General features: G+C 39.4%; 1 protein-coding gene across 12 annotated transcripts in view; it reads right to left on the reverse strand.

The window, feature by feature from the left end:
- Positions 1–21,539, reverse strand: part of LTBP1 (latent transforming growth factor beta binding protein 1) — a 456,087-nt gene that overhangs the window by 55,591 nt on the left and 378,957 nt on the right. For 8 of the 12 annotated variants that reach the window (XM_017870628.1, XM_017870625.1, XM_017870623.1 and 5 more), the window contains one exon: positions 2,832–2,957. The exons of the other annotated variants lie outside the window; for them this stretch is intronic. In XM_017870628.1, coding sequence (XP_017726117.1) covers positions 2,832–2,957 — 126 coding nt within the window. The remainder of the gene's footprint in view (positions 1–2,831; positions 2,958–21,539) is intronic. 12 annotated transcript variants of the gene reach the window in all.

A 21,539-nucleotide genomic window follows, 5' to 3' on the forward strand; every position in this document is an offset into this window, starting at 1 on the left:
ACTTCTGTGGGGCAGGCCTGTACGGCCTGTATGTGAGGAAGCAATGATGAGCCAGCAGTCCCAACTCCTGCCTTCATGGAGCTTATAGTTGAGTTAGGGAAATTAACAAAATATTCGAAAACGCTTTGGTGAGCGTGAGGAGTGAAAAGTTCAGACTCAGTGAAAGCATGGAACAGCAGACCTTAAATGCAGGGGTGGGTTAGAGAAATGATACTGGAGCAAATAGCTGAAGGATGAGTAGGTGATAATGGGAGAGGTGCTGACTCATCCCTGTAGCTCTACAGAACACACAGGGTAAAGTGCATATCATAGGTGCTCAGTAAATATTTTTGAAAGAATAAATACAAATACAAATAAAATGACATTTGTTGAGTTCACCAAAATGATAACAAATATCCTTCTCTAAGGGTGGTGTTTCGTGTGCCAAGCTGAAATGTCAGCATGGGTTTAGTGTGCTCATCTAGCTGGTTAGAAATGAACATTAAGCAGCCGGGCGTGGTGGCTCACACCTGTAATCCCAGCACTTTGGGAGCCTGAGATGGGTGGATCACGAGGTCAGGAGATCGAGACCATCCTGGATAACATGGTGAAACCTTGTCTGTACCAAAAATACAAAAAATTAGCTGGGCGTGGTGGTGGGTGCCTGTAGTCCCAGCTGTTCAGGAGGCTGAGGCAGGAGAATGGTGTGAACCCAGGAGGCGGAGCTTGCAGTAAGCCAAGATTGCACCACTGCACCTCAGCCTGGGTGACAGAGCAAGACTCTGTCTCAAAAAAAAAAAAAAAAAAAAAAAAAAAAAAAAGAAATGAACATTAAGCAAGGGCTCTGGAGCTATGTGGACTCTAGACAGCTGACATGGTTTCCAGATATGGTTCAACATCTGATATTTAAACAGTTGGCTGTTAAACAAAATTTACTGAGCACCTACAATAAGCCAAGCATCGTGCCCTGCCCAGGGAGAAGCGAGAAAGTTTTCAATCATATAGAGGTTATAGCCTTGCAGAAGGGGGCTGCAGGTGGTGTACGCATTATTAAATTATTCCCCCAAAGGTTATAGTGCTATAATAGAATTTGCTGAAGGTGCTCTGGAAGCAGAGGTCACAGCTCAGCTTGACAGCGAGGGATGGAGCAGGGATGGTGTCTGGAAGATGACACTGAACCTCAGTCTTCCAGAATGAGTGAGAAAAATCCAGGGCTCAGGGAAGGAGAGGTTAGGAGAATATTCCCAGCAGAAGGAGTGGACGACAGTCAAATAATTGCACAGTGACATGGGCAACCACAACCAGTCTGACGTTGCTGGAACCAACAGGTGAAGAAGGAAGTGGTGAAGCTAAGATGAAAAGTAGGGGCCACATCACAAGACCCATCTGGTGAAAATACTATGCAAATGTCAAACAACTGTATTTTGGTGGAAAGGTGGCTAAAGCAGGAGTTTGAACTAAGATTAGATAGTCTTAGCTATATTATTAAATAACTATGTCTTGTTGTGAATAATGCTTGAATAATTATCTATGTTTTTGACTAGCTACTGCTTATGCTTGAAACCACATCATAGATTTGTACATAATTTTTGGTTGGGAATTAACTGAATTTCATAATTCCACAAAAGCAGTTATTATTCAAGTGACATTATCATTAAACCTTGAAAATTTTATTTTCCAAGTTTAATATGGATGGCAAATGAATTAATGTTTTAATTGCAAATTTTCGAAACAAACAGGTATTGACTCCTCAAGTTCCATCTGCCATGTAGTGAACATGGCTATTTTCTCTAAGAATAAAGAAAAGAAAAGTCTTGCTCTCTATAAAGTCTTGAATTTGATAATTTTTCTTCTCCTTCCCATTTAACTGCTCTAATTACAAGCATGTTTCATAATGAGTTTGACGTGAAGAAATCACATCTTGTCAGACAATGAATACAAATTATTTTCTGTGTGAGCATTTGCTGGACCATATTCCAGGACATCTGATGATAGTCAAGATTCCTTCCAGCCTTGTCAATCCCGGAACAGACTAAGGAAATACAGTTGCACAATTCAAAGCATCCTTTTACAGGTATCATTCCTGGACACTGAAGCTCCTGGCAATACTTTGCCTTAAATGCACTAAGGGGGTGCATTTAAAAGACAGACAATCTATACCACACACCAGACTACTTCCTGTGCCGAAGGGAGTCTAGAGTTCTGCATACTCAGTTAAGAGCTTAAACAGATGTTCTTGTTAAAATTCATTTAAATGTAAAGTCATACTTTTATATTTCTTACTGTCCCTAAGAATTTCAGAAGCCATAGGATTTTTTTTTTTTTTTTTTTTTTTTCCCCAAAAAATTTAAAAAAACAAAGATTTTTTTTTTTTTTTTTTTTTTTTTTTTTTTTTTTTTTTTTTTTTTTGAGACAGGGTCTTGCTCTGTTGGCCAAGCTGGCGTGCAGTGGCAAGATCATGGCTTACTGCGGCCTCAAACTCCTGGGCACGTGAGATCCTCCCACCTCAGCCTCCCAAGTAGCTGGGACTACAGGCATCCACCATCAAGCTTGGCTAATGTTTTTGAAATTTTTATTCATAGAGAAAAGATCTCACCATGTTACCCAGGCTGGTCTCAAACTCCTGGCCTCAAGCAATTCTCCAACCTTGGCCTCCCAAGTGCTGGGGTTACAAGTGTGAGCTATGTACCCAGCCAACATAGGATATTTTTGCACACCCTCAAATTGTATGGCAAAATCAAATTGTGATAAAGCTCTACCCAAATTACCTGCTTAAAAGCTCCTGTTGTTCACTGTGATTTCTTTTCCCTAGGGACATGGGAAACACGTTGGGAAAAAATCTAAAAACTCACCCACACACCCTTGCCCATCCTGTGGGGCTTGAAAGCCCTGATAACAGAGGCAGCGGAAGGAGCCAGCTGTATTGTCACAAAACCCGTGACTGTCACAAACAGTGTTGTTTACACATTCATCAATATCTGCAAAAAAGACATGGAACATCAGACACAAAACAAACACAGGCTGACAAACACCAGATATTAATGGATAAACAGAGGCACTCAACACATCCCGATTAGTGTGTGATGATGAAATGAACATGTCTACACAGATAACAGCTTTTAAAACATTTTACATATAAATAAAATGTTTTGATGAAAATGATTTAACAGTCAAAATATTGGGTTCTATGAAAAAAACATTTACTACTTTTCCTTAGGAAATGTTTTTAGACTGAAATGACTGCTGCAAGTGCCACGCCCAGTATTACCTAAATGTTTTCAACTCTTGATTGCCAAGGAGCCTTATATTCCTACAGAGAAAATATGTGAAAATATTGTCACTTGTTTGAGTTGCAGTAAATGCTAATAGTATTTGCATCTGATAGTTACAGGTGGAAATGAGCAATGGTTTACTTAACCTTGTGGATAACATTGATCCAGACTACACAACATCCTCAGGAAGTCAAGAGAGTCTGATGAAGTCAGCAGGGTAGTCAGTCAGTCCCAGTGCCATAAGAAAACATTTTGTGCCACCAATTTACAACCACTCAAGGTCCTAACCCTGCAGGCTGCTCCAGCTGACTGGCTGACTCGCCAATTCATTTTGTTCTCCACAAACCTGATGAGAGTGACCTTGTGCCTTTTTTCTCATTAATAAAAATGTTCTTATAAAAGTGATGCCTCAATTGTAAAGTTACAACAGACTTTTAGATAGAATTCTTCTTTATCCTTACAATTAGTAATTTTCTTTTCCCTTCTTTCCTTCCTGTTCTCCTTGGGCACTGCCACATCTTACACCACCCATCGCCTGGTACTCTGCTCTCTCTGCCCCAGACTTAACAGTCATGCCACATGCAAGTTTTTGGAGAAACAATTAAGAAAATGTTAATGACAGCATCCAAATATATGTGAAGAAGATTGCACTTTTATGTTCAAATAATGAAATCAGATAACAAACGTTAAAGAAAATGACAAGTCCAAGTTCACTTGACAGAGTTTAGTTTGGGGATAGTATTAATAAAATTGAGCATTTTCTTATTTATTTATTTTTTTTTGAGACAGAGTCTCACTCTGTCGCCCAGGCTGGAGTGCAGTGGTGCAATCTCGGCTCACTGCAAGCTCCACCTCCCCTGGGTTCAGGCCATTCTCCTGCCTCAGCCGCTAACCACCACGCCCAGCTCATTTTTTGTATTTTTAGTGGAGATGGGGTTTCACCATGTTAGCCAGGATGGTCTCGATCTCCTGACCTCATGATCTGCCTGCCTTAGCCTCCCAAAGTGCTGGGATTACAGGCGTGAGCCACCGCGCCCAGCCACATTTTCTCTTTTAAACTTTATTTTCCCAACTCAAAACAAACAGAAAACCTACGTCCCTTCTCCTTTCTGGGCGGAGCTCCTTCTCCCACCCAGACCGGTCTCTGCCTCACAGTCCCACCTGCTTATCCTTCTCGACATCTCCAGTTATTCCTCCCCTGGATCCTAACCTTACTACTGCCTTCAAAAATGTCACAATTGCTTGAAAATCACTTTCACCCGATCATATCATCGCCCATCGTGCTTTTCTTCTCCTTGGGCACTGCCACATCTCACACCACCCATCGCCTGGTACTCTATTCTCTCTGCCCCTGGGCTTAACTGTCATGCCAAAATGTAAGTTTTTGGAGAAACAATTAAGAAAATGTAATGACAGCACCCAAATATATGTGGAGAAGATTGTACTTCTATGTTCAAATAATGAAAGCAGGTAACAAATGCTAAAGAAAATGACAAGTTCAATTTCACTTGACAGAATTTAGTTTGGGGGGAATTAAACTTTTTGTATCACTGCAAAATATCTCAAAGGATTGTCTACACTCATTGTCTTTATTTCCTATTACAGTCTATCTGTAAATGGAAACAATAGTATCAATATGAATAATATTAATAATATCGGTAAGTTTCTACAATTACTGGGAACATTAAACAAAATAACACATACAAAGTGCTTTGAAGACTGCCTGGCATGTAACGCAGGGAGGCATCAAAGATAGTACACATCAACCTTATTATTATTATTACTACTACTATTCCTCTTCCTCCTCTTCCTCTTGCTCAATGGCCTACAATCTTAATTCCTAACTCTTTATCCCACTGAGACTCCTATGAGAAAAAGCACCAATGATCAGCTCATCATTAAATCTCATGATCATCTTCTGGTCAGTTATCCCAGACCTCCAAGTCAGGGTGAATGCCCACTCCTTGAACACTCTCCTCCCACGTTCAGTGACAGAATGTTCTTCTTGTTCTACCTTGAGCTTGTCCTTGCCCTCTGGCAGCCTGAAGGTGGGTGTCTGTCAAGGCTCTGGCCCTCCCTGAAATCTGCTGTGTGCTTGGCACTCCCCTCCTTCACCCTTCCCACACTCTCCCAATTTCAATGACCATGCTCTTTGGGATAAATCCTCCATCCTCCTCTCCAGCCAAGATTCTTCCCTGGAGCACATTTCTTGCTTTTTTTTTTTTGAGACGGAGTCTCGGTCTGTCGCCCAGGCTGGAGTGCAGTGGCACGATCTTGGCTCACTGCAAACTCCACCTATCGGGTTCACACCATTCTCCTGCCTCAGCCTCCCAAGTAGCTGGGACTACAGGCACTCGCCACCACGCCTGGCTAATTTTTGGTATTTTTAGTAGAGACGGGGTGCAAGCACATTTCTTAATCATCTCCATTGGATCTTCTGCCATGAACTTAAACTTATCAAGCCTAAAGCTGTATTCACTGTCTTCCTACTAAACTCCATTTCCTGACTTTGGTGACTTGAATTAAAATATCAGTGAAGCCCGGTGCGGTGGTTCATGCCTGTAATACCACACTTTGGGAGACCTAGGTGGGCGGATCACCTGAGGTCGGGAGTTTGAGACCAGCCTGAACAACTTGGAGAAACCCCGTATCTACTAAAAATACAAAATAGCAGCGCATGGTGGCACATGACTGTAATCCCAGCTACTTGGGAGGCTGAGGCAGGAGAATTGCTTGAACCTGGGAGGCAAAGGTTACAGTGAGCCGAGATCACGTCATTGCACTCTAGACTGGGCCACAAGAGCGAAACTCAGTCTCAAAAAAAAAAAAAAAAAAAAAGGACAAATCAATGAAATTATTTCCAATCTAAAAAATGAATCTCCGTTACAACACTAAACACAAAAAAGACACTCAATAAATCTGTTCTGATTGATTTTCAATGTCAGCATGAGGCTGAGATCACAATTTATTTGTTGATCACAACTGTGAAGAGGAACTGCATCAGGTCACCAAATCATTTAACACAGGCCACTGCTGATTGTAGACTTTCTGAGATGGGCATACGTCAAAGAGATTATTTATATTATTCATTGAACCACAGGATTTAAGGCCTGGAAAGAAACTTGGAAATGCTTCAATTACCACATACATACTGATGATTTCCCAGTCTTTCTCATAAATTTACCTCTGTCCTTTAGAACCACTTATCTAATACCTATTGGATATATTCATAACAAATGAATTTATTATCACTCCCCTCCTCATCTCAACTCCATTTCTCCTATTTCCTTCAGCAGCAAATCCAATCTGTCACCCAAACCAGAACTCTTCATATCACCCTTCACTTTCTCCTATTCTCTGTCCTTCCCTGTCATGCCGTCTTTACTACCATTCCTGATACTCACACTCTTGGTGGGTCATCTTCCCGTCTCCAGTCTTGCCTCCCTCCCTCCATCCATTCTCCACGTAAGACTGCCAATGTGCTCTACGTGCTCTCTGCAAAATGCAAACTCACCAGTACCATTCCCTTGCTCAGAGTGTTCAGAATCTCTTCTTGGCTAAAGGGTAACCATACTCCTTAGTAGGGCATGGACCACCCTTCCTTCTCTGCCTCCTGCCTATATGTCTGGCCACAGTTTCCAGACAATCTCGTTCCCAATTTGCAATCTGGCTCAATTAGCATACTAGAGGTCTCTGAAAGCCTCTAATTTTAATTAGTGGCTTCATTAGTGAGCTGCTTCCCCGAATAGGTGAGTATGTTTTGCTCAGAATAAGGAAGAAGGAAGTCAACAAGAGAAGGAAATGTTAAGAAACTAAGACAAAGAAGCACTTTCCTAAAAATGCAAAACCAAAAACTGAAGAATATATCTGAAAATATGTTTTAATTTTAAAATACATTTAATTTTTCATGGACTTGGTGCATACTCCTTCCATCTCTGGAATCTCCATGCCACCCCTTCCCCTGGACTTACTCAGAAATGCCTTTTGGCCTTTCAGGAGTCAGCCCAAGGGACACCTCCTCTGCAGCACCTTCTTTAACTACTCCACGAGCAGATCTCAGGGCCTCTCCTCTCTGCTCCCAGAGCATTCTGTGCCACTGCTGTGCTTATCGAGGGCTATTTCTCAAGGTGGGGAACCTTTAACTTGACCTCACCAGCAACTTACTTCCCTACTAAAACCAGTGGAAGGATAGCAAAGGAGGAGAAAGAGAAGGTAGTACCAGAAACCTGGTGGCTTTTTAGTCCAGATTCTTGAAGGAAAATCTCTTGCTTTCCTTTTTATTAATTCTATGCAATTACAGCAGATGATGATTTCTTGTTACTGTGCACAAGAACCAAATAATTGACCTGAAGGTGAACAAGCCCCAAGCCAGTTATGAATTACTGGGCGTCTTGCAGTCTCAGACTTACTGTAACAGTGATTAACCGAGAAAGTTTAGATGAGCAATATTTTGGATTTGAATGAATAGGAAAAAATAACGTTGAATGCCTGCTGGAAACTAGCTCTTCAGCAACTAATATTTTATAAAAATGATATAATGTAACTCTCAGCAGTTTCATGTTTTCAACAATGAGGTGAGGTAATAGCTTAATAAGAGGACATTTGTTTCACTTTAATGACCACTACAAGAAAAAACATTATTTCATTCGAATTTTCTTTGATGATGTGAGCTCTCTATTTTTCCGTTGTTAGTTCTGTATATACATACCATGAAAAGAACTGCTACAATTAAGAGTAATTCTAGAGAAATAAAGCTAAATGTTAAGAAAATCCATTCCATTAGAGGAGAAGTCCCAGCAAGACTAAATGAACACGTGAAAGCCATCCTTTTTTGCTAAAGTTGAATTTGGAAGATGAAACTATATTTTGAATCATCCAAATATTATATGTTTTCGCTTAATAAAGGGTGATTCTGTTAAAACTACTGAAGCAATTTTGCTTAGGTATCTGTAAGGGCCATGCATGATACTATCGGTAATACTATCCAATGGGTTAGTGATTATAGGCGTGATTTGTCTAGTGATCAATTGTCAATTGTCAATCCAGAAAAATCAGGTGTGGTATTACAAAAATTGCTGATTCATCATGCAAGTGTTTGCTATTTATACTTTACTGAAGAAGGCAGATATAAATATTGATATTTCAATGGAAATAAAGTCAAGAAAGAATTACACACACCAAGGAGAATCGATCCCTGATGTGAATTTCCCAATAAAAAATTACATAAACATCAGAAAGAAAAACAGAACATAGTTCTGGGTGATGGGAACTACCAGTGGCTCATTTAAAAAGTAGCAATGTTGTCAATGACTAACAGACCCACACTTTCGAGGGTCTTTATGGATCTACTTGGCAGATCCATTTTCCTTGTCCATATGCTTTTTACTTAAGACATTTTCTCAATGAACCAAAAGTTTTTAAAAACCTACTGATTGTATTCAGGGAGTGTACATACGAGAGCACCCAAACCCATGCACTCCCGAATTCTCAAATAAAGGTGTAAGGCCAGACACCTGTGTCGCCTTCTCATTTACGTAAAGTGAACTATGAAATAAAGAACAAGTATGGAAAGAAGGCAGGGTTTTCTAAAAGAGGTTGGGGTCATGTAAACCTTGTTTAAGAACCAAAAAATTAAAAGTGTTTTAATTTTAAGAACTCATCGCTAAAATTCATAACGAATCTCAACGGTTCCATTAGGTATCTTGTATTACATGCAGAAAAGTCTATGTGTATCTGCATATATTCTGAAAACTATGTATACTGGAGAGAAAGGGATATTTGTGTCTATTTCATTAGTAAAATAATTTGGTGTTCTTTTTTTCAGATATATTCTTCAGTTTTTGGTTTTGCATTTTTAGGAAAGTGCTTCTTCATCTTAGTTTCTCAACATTTCCTTCTCTTATTTTGTTGACTTCCTTCTTCCTTATTCTGAGCAAAACATACTCACCTATTAGGGGAAGCAGCTCACTAATGAGCTTTCCTTCTGCCACCAGGATGCTCCAGGGAAGTGGATAGTGGGAATGGGAGTGTCTTTTTGGTAATGGATAATTCATAGGAAAATTTCCACAGCTACTGCAGAGTTGTGAAGAAATGGCCTTCCTGTCTTAGAACATTTTTAGATGAATCATATGGTCCATTTTGACTTAAAGGAAACCTGAAGATTATCCAGTTCAACCTCTTCATTTTAATAACCAGAAAACTGAGGGCTAGAAAGGGGAAGTGACTTTCCTCAAGGTTACACAGTTAGTTAGCGGGAGAGTTGGCAGAGGAACAGGGCCTGGTCAGAGAACAATCTTCTGAATCTGTTTGTGGTTCTAGCCATCACATTCTCTTACCTGTCACCATGATGATGGTTTTATAAGGTTGGTCCTAAATGGTGAAGAGAACTAATCAAACTGTGAGCCCAACAAGCACACTGGAGTTTGTCCACTACGAAGATGGAGGTCAGAACACACCATCTGTTACTCTTCAATTCATCAGTTACTGGCTTCTAGTTTTAACAAGTCTTCTTGTCCTTAAATAAGACTTAGGCATCTTTGTCCTTTAATACAAGAAATATCACCATACTTGAAATCTAGATACTAGAGCTACTGTGGGTCATGAAGAGGATATTTTTGTAGAAGACCCTTGGAAGAAAGCACATCAGGCACCCATGGTTGCAAGTCTCAGGAGGTCCCAGGACTTAGATAGGACCATGCCCAGCAACGGTGTTCCTGGATCTCTTCATAAGAGGAAAATGGCCCACTATTTTATCTCAGAACTTCCTAACCAACTGGAATTGGTTAAGTATTTGGTGCCAGAATCTTAGGAAAACAGATCCAAAGAAAAGGGGCTTACACTGGAAATGCAGCCCTCACACTCCTTTCTGAAAGGAACGGAAGCCGGCTAGGAGAGAGTAAATCTCAGCCAAGAAGTGGGATTGAAAGATGTTAAACCAGCTGAATGGCTGCCCAAAAGAATTTTAAAATGGCATGGCTGCTGGCCCACAAGCGATTAAGGTCTCTCTCACAGCATAGGAGGGAAGCCAGCATTAAGCAGAAGATGAGCACAAGGCCTAAAGAAAGAAAATAAAATTTAGCCAATAGGAAATTAAAAACTGGATTTGGAGATGGTCCAGACAATACAATAGGATATGGAAAGATCCTTTTAAAAAAGGTCCACTGAGGTCTGGCAACATCGACAAGGCTGGGGAATATAGCCCATATGTGTTATGGAAAATAACTTTGTTCTAGGAGATGGGAATAGGCCAGAAACAGCAGACGACATCCCTGGGCTGTCTGACTACCATGCTATACCTTGACAGAGAAGGGCAGGAAGAAAACACGGGGACCTTGATGGTCACCAGTCTGTTCTGAAAGCTAGCAGCCTAAGATAAGCAATAAGAAATGACATAGGTAACAAGTTGTTTGAAATTCAACTTTCCCATAATTGCCTTCTAGAAAAGAAGGCCAATGAGCTATATATATATTTTTTCTAGCATGGAGATGTACTACTTTCAAAAAAATTTACTTACTTATTTATTTATTTTAGAGACAGAGTCTCACTCTGTTGCCCACACTACAGAGCAGTGCCATGATCATAGCTCACTGCAGCCTCAACTTCCTAGGCTCAAGCAATCCTCCTACCTCAGCCTCTCAAATAACGGGGACCACAGGTATGTGCTACCATGCCTGGCAATTCTTTTTTTTTAATTTTTAGTAGAGATGAGGTCTCATTATGTTGCCCAGGCTGATCTCAAACTCCTGGGCTCAAGTGATGCTCCCACCTTGGCCAACCAGTGCTGGGATTACAGGTGTGAGCCACCACACCCAGCCTACTTAAATTATTCTGTAAAAATTACCCAGACAAGCCTCAATCCTATAGTCCAGAGAAACTAAACCAAAACTTTGCTCCATTTTTGTCAACCACTATATAGACAACAGGTATTCAACACCTATAAAGACATCCTAATGGAAACCAACCTAAAAATCACATATATCATCCTAGTTACCCAAAAATATGGCAGTCATCCTTGATTACTGCTCCACATCCAGTCACCACATCCTTCTGATTTTATCTTTTGGTTATATCTCCAGTCTTCCCTTTCCTCTCCAACCTTACTCAAGGACACATTATCTTTCACTCGAATTCCTGCAATGGCTTCCAAACTGAGTTTTGTGCTTTCAGACACTCACTGAAGACCCCAAATTCATCTCCCATAATGATAGAATAATTTACCTACTGAAATAGTCCAATCAAATAGTTCTCTGCTTAAACCTCTTCAGTTTTCTTCCATGGGTAATGGCATAAAAGCCTTTGCCACATGCTATCTGATCTTGCCCACACTTGGGTGCTCAAGTTATTTGCTTTTCCATCTGGCCTCTGCCCCTGCATCACCTTCTTTCCCTCTCTGTTGGATCATTCCATATTTCTTACTCCTTTTTAACAGCCAAGGTTCTTGACCTATCTACACATGCTATGTTTACTCCATCAGTTCTCATTCATTCTTGAGTGGCTCCTGAATACAAGATCACTGAAACTGCACCTGATAAGGTCACTATTTTGTAAAACCCAAAGGATTCTTCTTGTCCTCTTAGTAGAGCTCTCAGTAGTATTCAATGTAGTTGACCACTCTCTCCTTCTTGAAGAACTCTTTTCCCTTGGATTCTATAGTACCATATCCTCCTATGTTTCCTCTTACTCCCTGGACTACTACAGGGTCTCTTTTACTTGACCCGTACATGTTGGAGTTTCTCCGAGCTTCGTTCCAGACCTTCTTTTTTTCTCATTCTATGATCTCTCTTGGTGGCGTCACCCATTCTGATGGTTTCCAACATGGTCTAGATCTAATGATTTCCAGTTTTTATCTCCAGACTAGACTTCTCTTCTGAACATTAGAATTAACTTGATCCAATTCCCTATGGGACACACCCACATGGATTTTCACAGGCAACTCTAATTTAGTACAACCAAATCACTCTGTTGATCTTTACAAATAAATTGCTTCTTTTTTTTTTTCTTTTAGCATGTCAGCAAATAATGCCACCAAATACCAACTTTCTAAAGCCAGGACCTATGACCTCTCTTCAACAGTTCTTCTCCTCCATGTCCTACATCTGGTTCAACTCTGTGTTCTAAACTGGCACTAGGCTCTATCTCCAAAGCATTTTTTGAGTCATTCATTTCTCTCCATCACGTTGCCACTGCTCTAGCCTGAGCTACCAATATGTCTGGCCTGAGCTATTATAACAATATCCTAGAAGATATCCTGAGTTTTCTCCTGCTCCTCTAATCCCATTGCCAAAAAGTAACTTGGAAAACAGACACACTGTACTTAAAAAAATATAAATTACTGAACTGAATCAAATAAAAGACTCCACTCATTATAAAGAATACAATCATTTCCTGTACCACTAAGAAAGAAAAAAAAAACTCTACAAATAAAACTATTTTGCACTGCTTTTTAAAAATCACTTCAACCGTAGGAAGTGCCTTAGTATTAAAGGTGAAAAAATGCGCATCTTTTCAGAAAGAGGAAATATAGTATATCACTGTCCTGCTCCGAATCTATCAGTCTATTTCAATTACACTTAGAATAACACCCAAACTCTTTACATTTCCTGTGAGAAGTTGCAAATTCTGTTCCTGCCTCCCCAGCCCTACCCTTGCTGAGCCTCTCTCTCCCATCTGAGTACTAATGAGGCCTGACCCTGCTCAGCTTTCAAGATCAGATGAGAGATGTATTTAGGGATGGCTATAGATTACACCTCCTCTCTCAGGACCAGGCATGGCCTTTTCCACTCCCTAGAGCGCACCAAGTTCTCTGTCTCAGAGGCTTTGCCCTGAGCTCAGCTCAAACGCTCTTTCTTTAGAGAGATCCTTTAGTCAAAACGGTCTTCCCTCCTTCTCCCTCTCATTAATCCTATTCTTCCCTTCATACTAGTGTAATTTGTGGTCATATACTTTTTGGAAAGCTTATTTGTTTACTGCTTGTTCCCTGCATATGCAGGTCCCAGATGGCAGAACCCATGTCTGTTTTGCTCATCGATGTATGTCCATAGTCTAGAATAAGGTCTGGCACATAATAGGTATGCAATGAATACTTGTTTGGTGCAAGCAAGCAAGTCCTCTGCAATCCAGCCCTTGCCTACCTCTTCCGCGATACCTTACACAGTACATCACTTTTCCCCTCACATGTTCAACCAAAACTAATTTACTTACAGTGTCCCTAATCCTATGCAATATTTCATGTTTCCAAATCTTTGCTTGTGGCATTTATTCTGCACACTCCCTCCTATTGCATCTATGTTCTAGTTTTTACCCAGATAACTTTCATCTGCCCTCCAAGCCCTTTAGGGCTCAGTGGGAGACTCCTGGAAGCTTTCTTGACCCAACCTTATGCTGAAAAATGTGTCTACTCATACAACCTCTTGTTGTCCCTCCATAAATATTTATGAAGACTCTAAAAAGATGAAACATCACCAAAACCACAGCACAGAACAAAGAAGCACTACAGCATGGAGCTGGGCTAGAAAACTAATTGGTGACCCAGCCAATTATCATCTCATTCAACAGCAATGGTTACATTAAAGCTGCATGGAAGGTAGTTTTAAAAATGGGATTTACAATGTAGGAACTTGTATTAGAAATGATCAAAGGCAGGCTTGAAAACCTCTCCAGAAGGAAGATAACAAAATGATGAGCAAGAAAATGTTTAGGCCAGGCACAATGACTTACGCCCACAATCCCAGCACTTTGGGAGGTCGAGATGGGCGGATCACCTGAGGTCAGGAGTTCGAGACCAACCTGGCCAACATGGTGAACCTTTAACAAAAATACAAAAATTAGCCAGGCATGGTGGTGGGTACCTGTGATCCCAGCTACTCGAGAAGCTGAGGTAGGAGAATCACTTGAACCCTGGAGGCGGAGGTTGCAGTGAGCAGAGATCACACCATTGCACTCCAGCCTGGGAGACAAAAGCGAAACTCCGTTTTTTTAAAAAAAAAAAAAAAAAAAAAAGCAGCCGGGCGTGGTGGCTCACGCCTGTAATCCCAGCACTTTGGGAGGCCAAGGCGGGCAGATCACGAGGTCAGGAGATCGAGACCATCCTGGCTAACACGGTGAAACCCCGTCTCTACTAAAAATACAAAAAAATTAGCCAGGTGTGGTGGTGGGCGCCTGTACTCCCAGCTACTCGGGAGGCTGAGGCAGGAGAATGGCGTGAACCTGGAAGGCCGAGCTTGCAGTGAGCCAAGATCGCGCCACTGCACTCTAGCCTGGGCAACCGAGCAAGACTCCATCTCAAAAAAAAAAAAAAAAAAAGCTCAATTTTATATTTTAGATGTATGAAAGACTTAAATATAAAATAATACCATAAGAGATAAAATACTATAAGAAATACAGATAAATACACAAAAGTGATTACAATAGAATAGGAAAATAACAAAGAGCAGTTAAAAAAATAAAAGCACTATAAAATTAAAAGGCAAATTAAAGAATGAGGGAACTATCTGTAAAACATTGATAAATGATTATTATACTTAATACACATCATCAGTTAGAAAACACTAATATTCTACCTCAGGCAAAAAAAAAAACATTGTGAGAAGAAAGTAGCTAGATATACAAGTGGTCAGCCTCACTGATAATAAATGCAAGTTGGCCAGGTACGGTGGCTCACGCCTGTAATCCCAGCACTTTGGGAGGCCGAGGTGGGCGGATCACAAGGTCAGGAGATTGAGACCATCCTGGCTGGTCTATATACATACACACATTGTTTTCAAGCAGACAAGGACTATTTACTAAAATTCATAATATTCTGTGCCATAACAAATTTCAAGGATTGAAGTCATTTAGAGTATATTCTCTGGCCATAGTGGTTTTAAGGTAGAAATCAGTAACAAAAAGTTAATCAGAAAATACCCAAACATCTGGATATTAAGCAAAACACTTCTAAATAATTCATTGGTCAAAGGAAAAAAATGACAATGAACTTTAGAAATATTTTATGTAAATAACAAAATACAACATATCAAAACTCGTGGATTCAGATAAAGCCATTCTTAGAAGTAAATATATACCTATAAATACAAACATTAGAAGATTGATAATCTAATGATTTAAATATCTACTTCAAGTAGTTAGAAATAAAGACAATTTAAACCCCAAAATGTAAATATAAAATATATAGAAAAAATAATAGATATAAAAGCAAAAATTAATAAAATGGAAAACAAATAGAAGAAAATCAATAAAAGTTGCTCCTTTGAAATGACTAATAACCCTAGGAAAACTGATCAAGGGTGAAACAGAAGCACAAATTTCTGAAATTTTAAAAAAGACATCACTACATATATACAGAGAAGAGGACATTATAAATAACTTTGTGCAAATAAAGATGAAATTTTACCTAAATGGATAAATTCCTCGAAAAACAAAACTCACTGAAACTGACATGAAAAGTCAAAAGCCTGAATATTATTTTATCTACTAATGAAATCTTAATTGCAATTTAAAAACCTTTATAACGCATAGGCACAAAACAAAACAAAGCAAAAACAAACATACATTCCAGGCACAAATGGCCTTACTGGTTGAATTCTTCAAAGACTTTTTTTTTTTTTTTGCAGACCATATAGAGGGAAAAAAAAAAAAAAACATGAGTCCCAGAAAAGTCAAGCATACTAAAAAGATTAATGTCTGGGTCCCTGCAATTATAGACCTATATTATCAGCCTAGATTACGAAGCTTAGACTGCTATAAAGTAAAACAAATTTTTTATCTTGTTTTAAAATCCAGTCTCAGCTAATCCACCAATTAACAGAAGTAAAAAGAAAATAACTATTATTAAAAGATGCAGAAAAACCAATCTTTAAAATGCAAAACCAAACAGATAAAAGACATTAGCGTCCGGTTGCGCGGTTGCCTCAAGCCTGTAATCCCAGCACTTTGGGAGGCAAGGCGGGCGGATCACAAGGCAGGAGATCAAGACCATCCTGCAACACGGGTGAAACTCCGCCTACTAAAAAATAACAAAAAAAAAAACTACGGGCGAGTGGCGGGCCACCTGAGTTCCCAGCACTCGGGAGCGAAGGCGGAAAGAAGGCTACCCGGAGGTGAGCTTGCAGTGAGCCTGAGATCGCCCAGTGCAACCCAGCTTGGGTGACAGAGCAGACTCGCCAAAAAAAAAAAAAAAAAAAAAAAAAAAAAAAAAAAGAACATTAGCAAACCCAACATATAAGGGAACTTCTTATCTGATAAAGAATATCCTGGAAAAAAAAACCTATGGCAAGCATCATATTAAATGTTTTCACTGCTGCTATCAGGTAAGAGACAAGCAAGCTGTCACCAATTCTAGTCAACACTGCAGTAGAGGTCCTAGACAGTACAGTAAGACACGAAAAGGAAATAAAAATATGCTTATCAGAAGAGAAGGAATAAAACTAGCATTGCTTACACAACATAATTGTATATGTAGGAGATGCAAAGAAATCTGCATATAAACTGCTAGATTAACAAGTAGATTTAGCAAGGTCATGGATACAAGTTCAACGTACAATAATCAAATTTAGCTCTATATACTAGTAACAAACAATTATAAGGGTAAAAAAAATGTTAATACCATTCACAACCACATGCAAATATTGAAGACCTAGGAATCAGTCTTAAATAAGCTGTGCAAGACTTTATACAAAAATCTCCAACAAAACACTAAGACAAATGAAAGAAACCCTAATAGAGGGGTGTGTGGTGTGTCGTATTCACAGATTAGATGACTCAATACTGTAAAATGCCAACCCTCCCCAAATTGATCTATTGATCCAACTCAATTCCAATCAAAATCCCCGCAGTCTTGTAAAAATTGATCACCCGATTATAACATTTTTTTTTTTTTTTTTCCGACGGAGTCTCGCTCTGTCGCCCAGGCTGGAGTGCAGTGGTCGGATCTCAGCTCACTGCAAGCTCCTCCTCCCGGGTTTACGCCATTCTCCTGCCTCAGCCTCCCGAGTAGCTGGGACTACAAGCGTCCGCCACCTCGCCCAGCTAGTTTTTTTTTTTTGTACTTTTCAGTAGAGATGGGGTTTCACCATGTTAGCCAGGATGGTCTCGATCTCCTGACCTCGTGATCCGCCCGTCTTGGCCTCCCAAAGTGCTGGGATTACAGGCTTGAGCCACCGTGCCCAGCCCCGATTATAACATTTATATAGAAATGCAAAGGGCCAAGAATAGCTGTGACAATCTCAAGAACAGAAGTAAAGAATTTAGAATTGACAGCACAAAACATTAAAATTCATTATAAAGCTACTGTAACTAAGACAATGTACTACTGGTACAAAGACAGATAAACCTATTAAATAATATGAATAATACATAAATATATTCATACATATCCGACCCCATGGTTAATAAAAAAGTTTCAGATTAGTGGGAAAAAGGCACTCTTTTCAATAAATAGTGATGACCTAATTTGATGTCCATTTAGGAAATGAAGAAATCTTGACCCCTATTTCTCACCATATGCAAAAAAATCTCAGGGGCCTTACAAATCCAAATTTAAAATGTAAAACAATAAAGCTTTTAGAAGACAACATAACTACCTTAATGACTTTAGGGTTTGCAAAGATTCTGGACATAAAAAATACTGATCTGAAATAAAATAAACACTGGACTTCATTAAAATTAACAACTTGAGTTCACCTGAAGTTGCCATTAAAATAGTTGTTTTGAGCACTTCAGTTTGAAGAAGTTTGTTACGCAGAATCAGATAACAGAAACAATATCCAAAGAGCCAATAAGGGTATGACAAGTTGTTAAAGCTGTATCTTCACAAAGGAAACACAAATTGAGACCATAATGAGATACCTTTACTCAGTATGGTGAAACCTTAAGAGGAATGACAATACCAATTATTGATGATAATGTGGATCTGAGACTCTTACCTTTTGCTGGTAGCAGTGTACACTGGTACTCTGAAAAACCGGCCATATATATGCAAGTGAAACATACATATATTCTATGACCCAGAAATTACACTTCTTAGTGATATCCAAGAGAAATTAGTGATTATGCCCACTAAAAGTCATGTTCAAGAATATTGACAGGAAGTGTATTCACAACAGCCTCACATAGGAAGCAAGCCAAATGACCATTAACAGTAGAATGGATACATAATGTAGTATACAATGAAATACTATATAGCAATGAAAATAAGTGGAATACTACATATGACAAGACAGATGAAATTTACAAATGTAGCATAAAAGAAGCCAGACACAAAGGAGTACATATTATGATTACATGTAGCTAATGTTCAAAACCAGGTGATATGGTTTGGCTGTGTCCCCACCCAAAGTCTTACCTTGAATTGTAATCCCCATAATCCCCATGTGTCAAGGGCAGGACCAGGTGGAGGCAAGTGGATCATGGGAGCGGTTTCCCCAAAGCTGTTCTCGTGATAGTGAGTGAGTCTCATGAGATCTGATGATTTTATGAGTGTCTGACATTTTCCCCGCTTGCACTCACTCCATCCTGCCGCCCTGTAAAGAAGGTACCTGCTCCTCCTTTGCCTTCCACCATGACTGTAAGTTTCCTGAGGCCTCCCCAGCAATGAACTGTGAGTTAATAAAACCTCTTTCCTTTATACATTATCCAGTCTTGGGTATTTCTTCATAGCAGTGTGAGAACAGACTAATATACCAGGCAGAACGAATCTACAGTAATGAAGTCAGGATAGTAGTAAGTGCTACGTTTGAGTATTGGATATGAGGGTGGGGAATAATCACGAGGAAGTTTGAGGGAGGTTCAGGGGGCTGGTTACCAGGTATGCTCACTATAAATGCTTGTCAAGCGGTTGCCTTATGATTTAGGCACTTTGCTACATGCAATTTATTTTTATTTTATTTATTTTTATTTATTTATTTTTTTGAGACAGAGTCTCACTCTTGTTGCCCAGGCTAGAGTGCAGTGGTGCCATCTCGGCTCACTGCAACCTCCACCTTCCAGTTTCAAGTAATTCTCCTGCCTCAGCCTCCCAAGTAGCTGAGATTACAGGCACCCACCACCATGCCCAGCTAATTTTTGTATTTTCAGTAGAGACAGGATTTCACCATGTTGGTCAGGGTGGTCTCGAACTGGTGACCTTGTGATCCACCCAACTCAGCCTCCCAAAGTGCTGGGATTACAGGTGTGAATCACTGCGCCCAGTCCTCTACATTCATTTTAAATACCAACTTGAATGTTTACTGGAAAAAAAAGAGATAATCCACACTGCTGCATTTCCTGGTTAGACTCTCTTACCATTTCAAAATCTAACTTTGCTTTTCTATTTCCCATGGGTTAGAGGTATTTGGCATATGCATTAGACTGAAATATTAAGCCACTCTGAGTAGTCATCCTATCCGCTTATTGTAAGACATTCTAATACCCTATAACTTATTTTCTCCAAACGAAAATGAAGTCAAGCTACTTTTTTTAAAAAATGGGAATATAAGCAAAAATAAGAAACATATGTAATTTACTATATCTTTCCTTAAAAACTCAACTCCATTTGTACATGACCCACTCTATACCATGGGAGTTATTTGAATCCTCTGTCTTCAGTATTCTACCATTCTTCAGTCTTGTAGAAGGTGATGGAGAATTATTATGGAGTTAAAAAAAATCATTTTCTTAGAATTATAACAGCATTGTTATGTATTTAGAACAGAATGCAATCCTAATAATAATTCTAAGATACCAGGCTTTGGAATTATGAATGTTTTAAAAAATAATAGAAGATGGAAGTAAGACCTATTTCATGTTCAAAATATAGGTCCTAGTTTACTGCAAAGAATTCATAAGGAGACACAGGGTCTGGATCAGTCCAGGCATCCAGGGCCCTCACTGGACTCATCCCCTTCCCAGAGTCTATCTGAACCACTAAGAGTGGGCTCCCAGGCCTGGTTCCTTTCCCCACTCCACATGTCCTTTCAAATGTTTAAAAATAAACAGTAAATGTTTATTTACAGAAGGGTAAAATATAAAATGCATTTTAAAACATTTTGATTTTTTTGAACATCCAAGAGTCCTAAGAATTTTTAAAGTATTTAAATTATATCAGCCAGGTGCAATGGCTCATGCCTGTAATCCCAGCACTTTGGGAGACTGAGGTGAGCAGATCACCTGAGGTCAGGAGTTTCAGACCAGCCTGGCCAACATGGTGAAACCCTTCTCTATTAAGAAAATACAAAAATTAGCCAGGTGTGGTAGTGCGTGCCTGTAATCCCAGCTACCGGGGAGGTTGAGGCAGGAGAATCGCTTGAACCCGGGAGGCGGAGGCAGCAATGACCTGAGATCGCACCACTGCACTCCAGCCTGAGTGACAGAGCGAGATTCCACCTCCAAATAAATAAATAAATAATAAATAAATAAATAAATAAATAAATAAATAACATCCCTCATTCTCATTTCCAATAGGCCTTGAAGACAAAGAAGCAGGGTAAATGTATAGAAGATTCTCTCTTTATCATCCCAAATAAAGTCAAGAATGAGTATCTTCATGATTGAAGTCAGTTTAGATTAAGTGTTTTTTTTTTAATCCCATAAAAGCATGCCAGCATTTACATTTCGAACTGTATCAACAAGCTCATTCAGTGAATGACCAAGAAAATGGGGAAAGTGGTTTGTTCCAAACAGTTTTCCTCACTGAGGGAGGGAGCTCACAAACCTCAGGTTTTGTATCTGGAAAGGGCATTTGTGTCACTAACAGCTTTGCAAACATGCAGTTTGTGCTGGGCATGACATCTTCCCACTCCATGAATGGAGAAACGGGGTGGAGTTGAGAGGTGCTGCGTGAGAAAGCCATTGAGTGTGCCAGATGTTTGTTCAATTATAATAAAACCTTGATATTATACATGAAAATTCAAAACTGAGTATCTGGGACATTTTAAAGCAATATTCTGAATTAGATCGAAAAGTAGTATATATTTAATGAAACACAAAAGTGTTTTTTTTTTAACAAAAGCAAAATCTGTAGACACTATAAGTCATCTGTGATTCTCTACAGAAAGAGAATCAAAGTGTATTTCTAAATTTAAAGACATTTTCTTCCTATTTCTTTCTATTACGGGCTGACAGTGTATAAAGCAGAAAAGTATATGAGGAAGATTTGAATTTGTTATAGAAAAGAAATACTTCTAAAATTTTTAAAGGAAAAACAGAAAGCCCCCAAAATCCACCTTTCTACTCCTGTAGGTAGAGAATTACAGTTTACTATGATACAAGGAACAATCTTAAAAAAGTGGAGTGTTTTAGCTCCACTATAAATAAATT

The sequence above is a fragment of the Rhinopithecus bieti genome, unplaced genomic scaffold (genome assembly GCF_001698545.2).
Source record: "Rhinopithecus bieti isolate Rb0 unplaced genomic scaffold, ASM169854v2 scaffold_5341, whole genome shotgun sequence".
Lineage (NCBI taxonomy): Eukaryota > Metazoa > Chordata > Mammalia > Primates > Cercopithecidae > Rhinopithecus > Rhinopithecus bieti.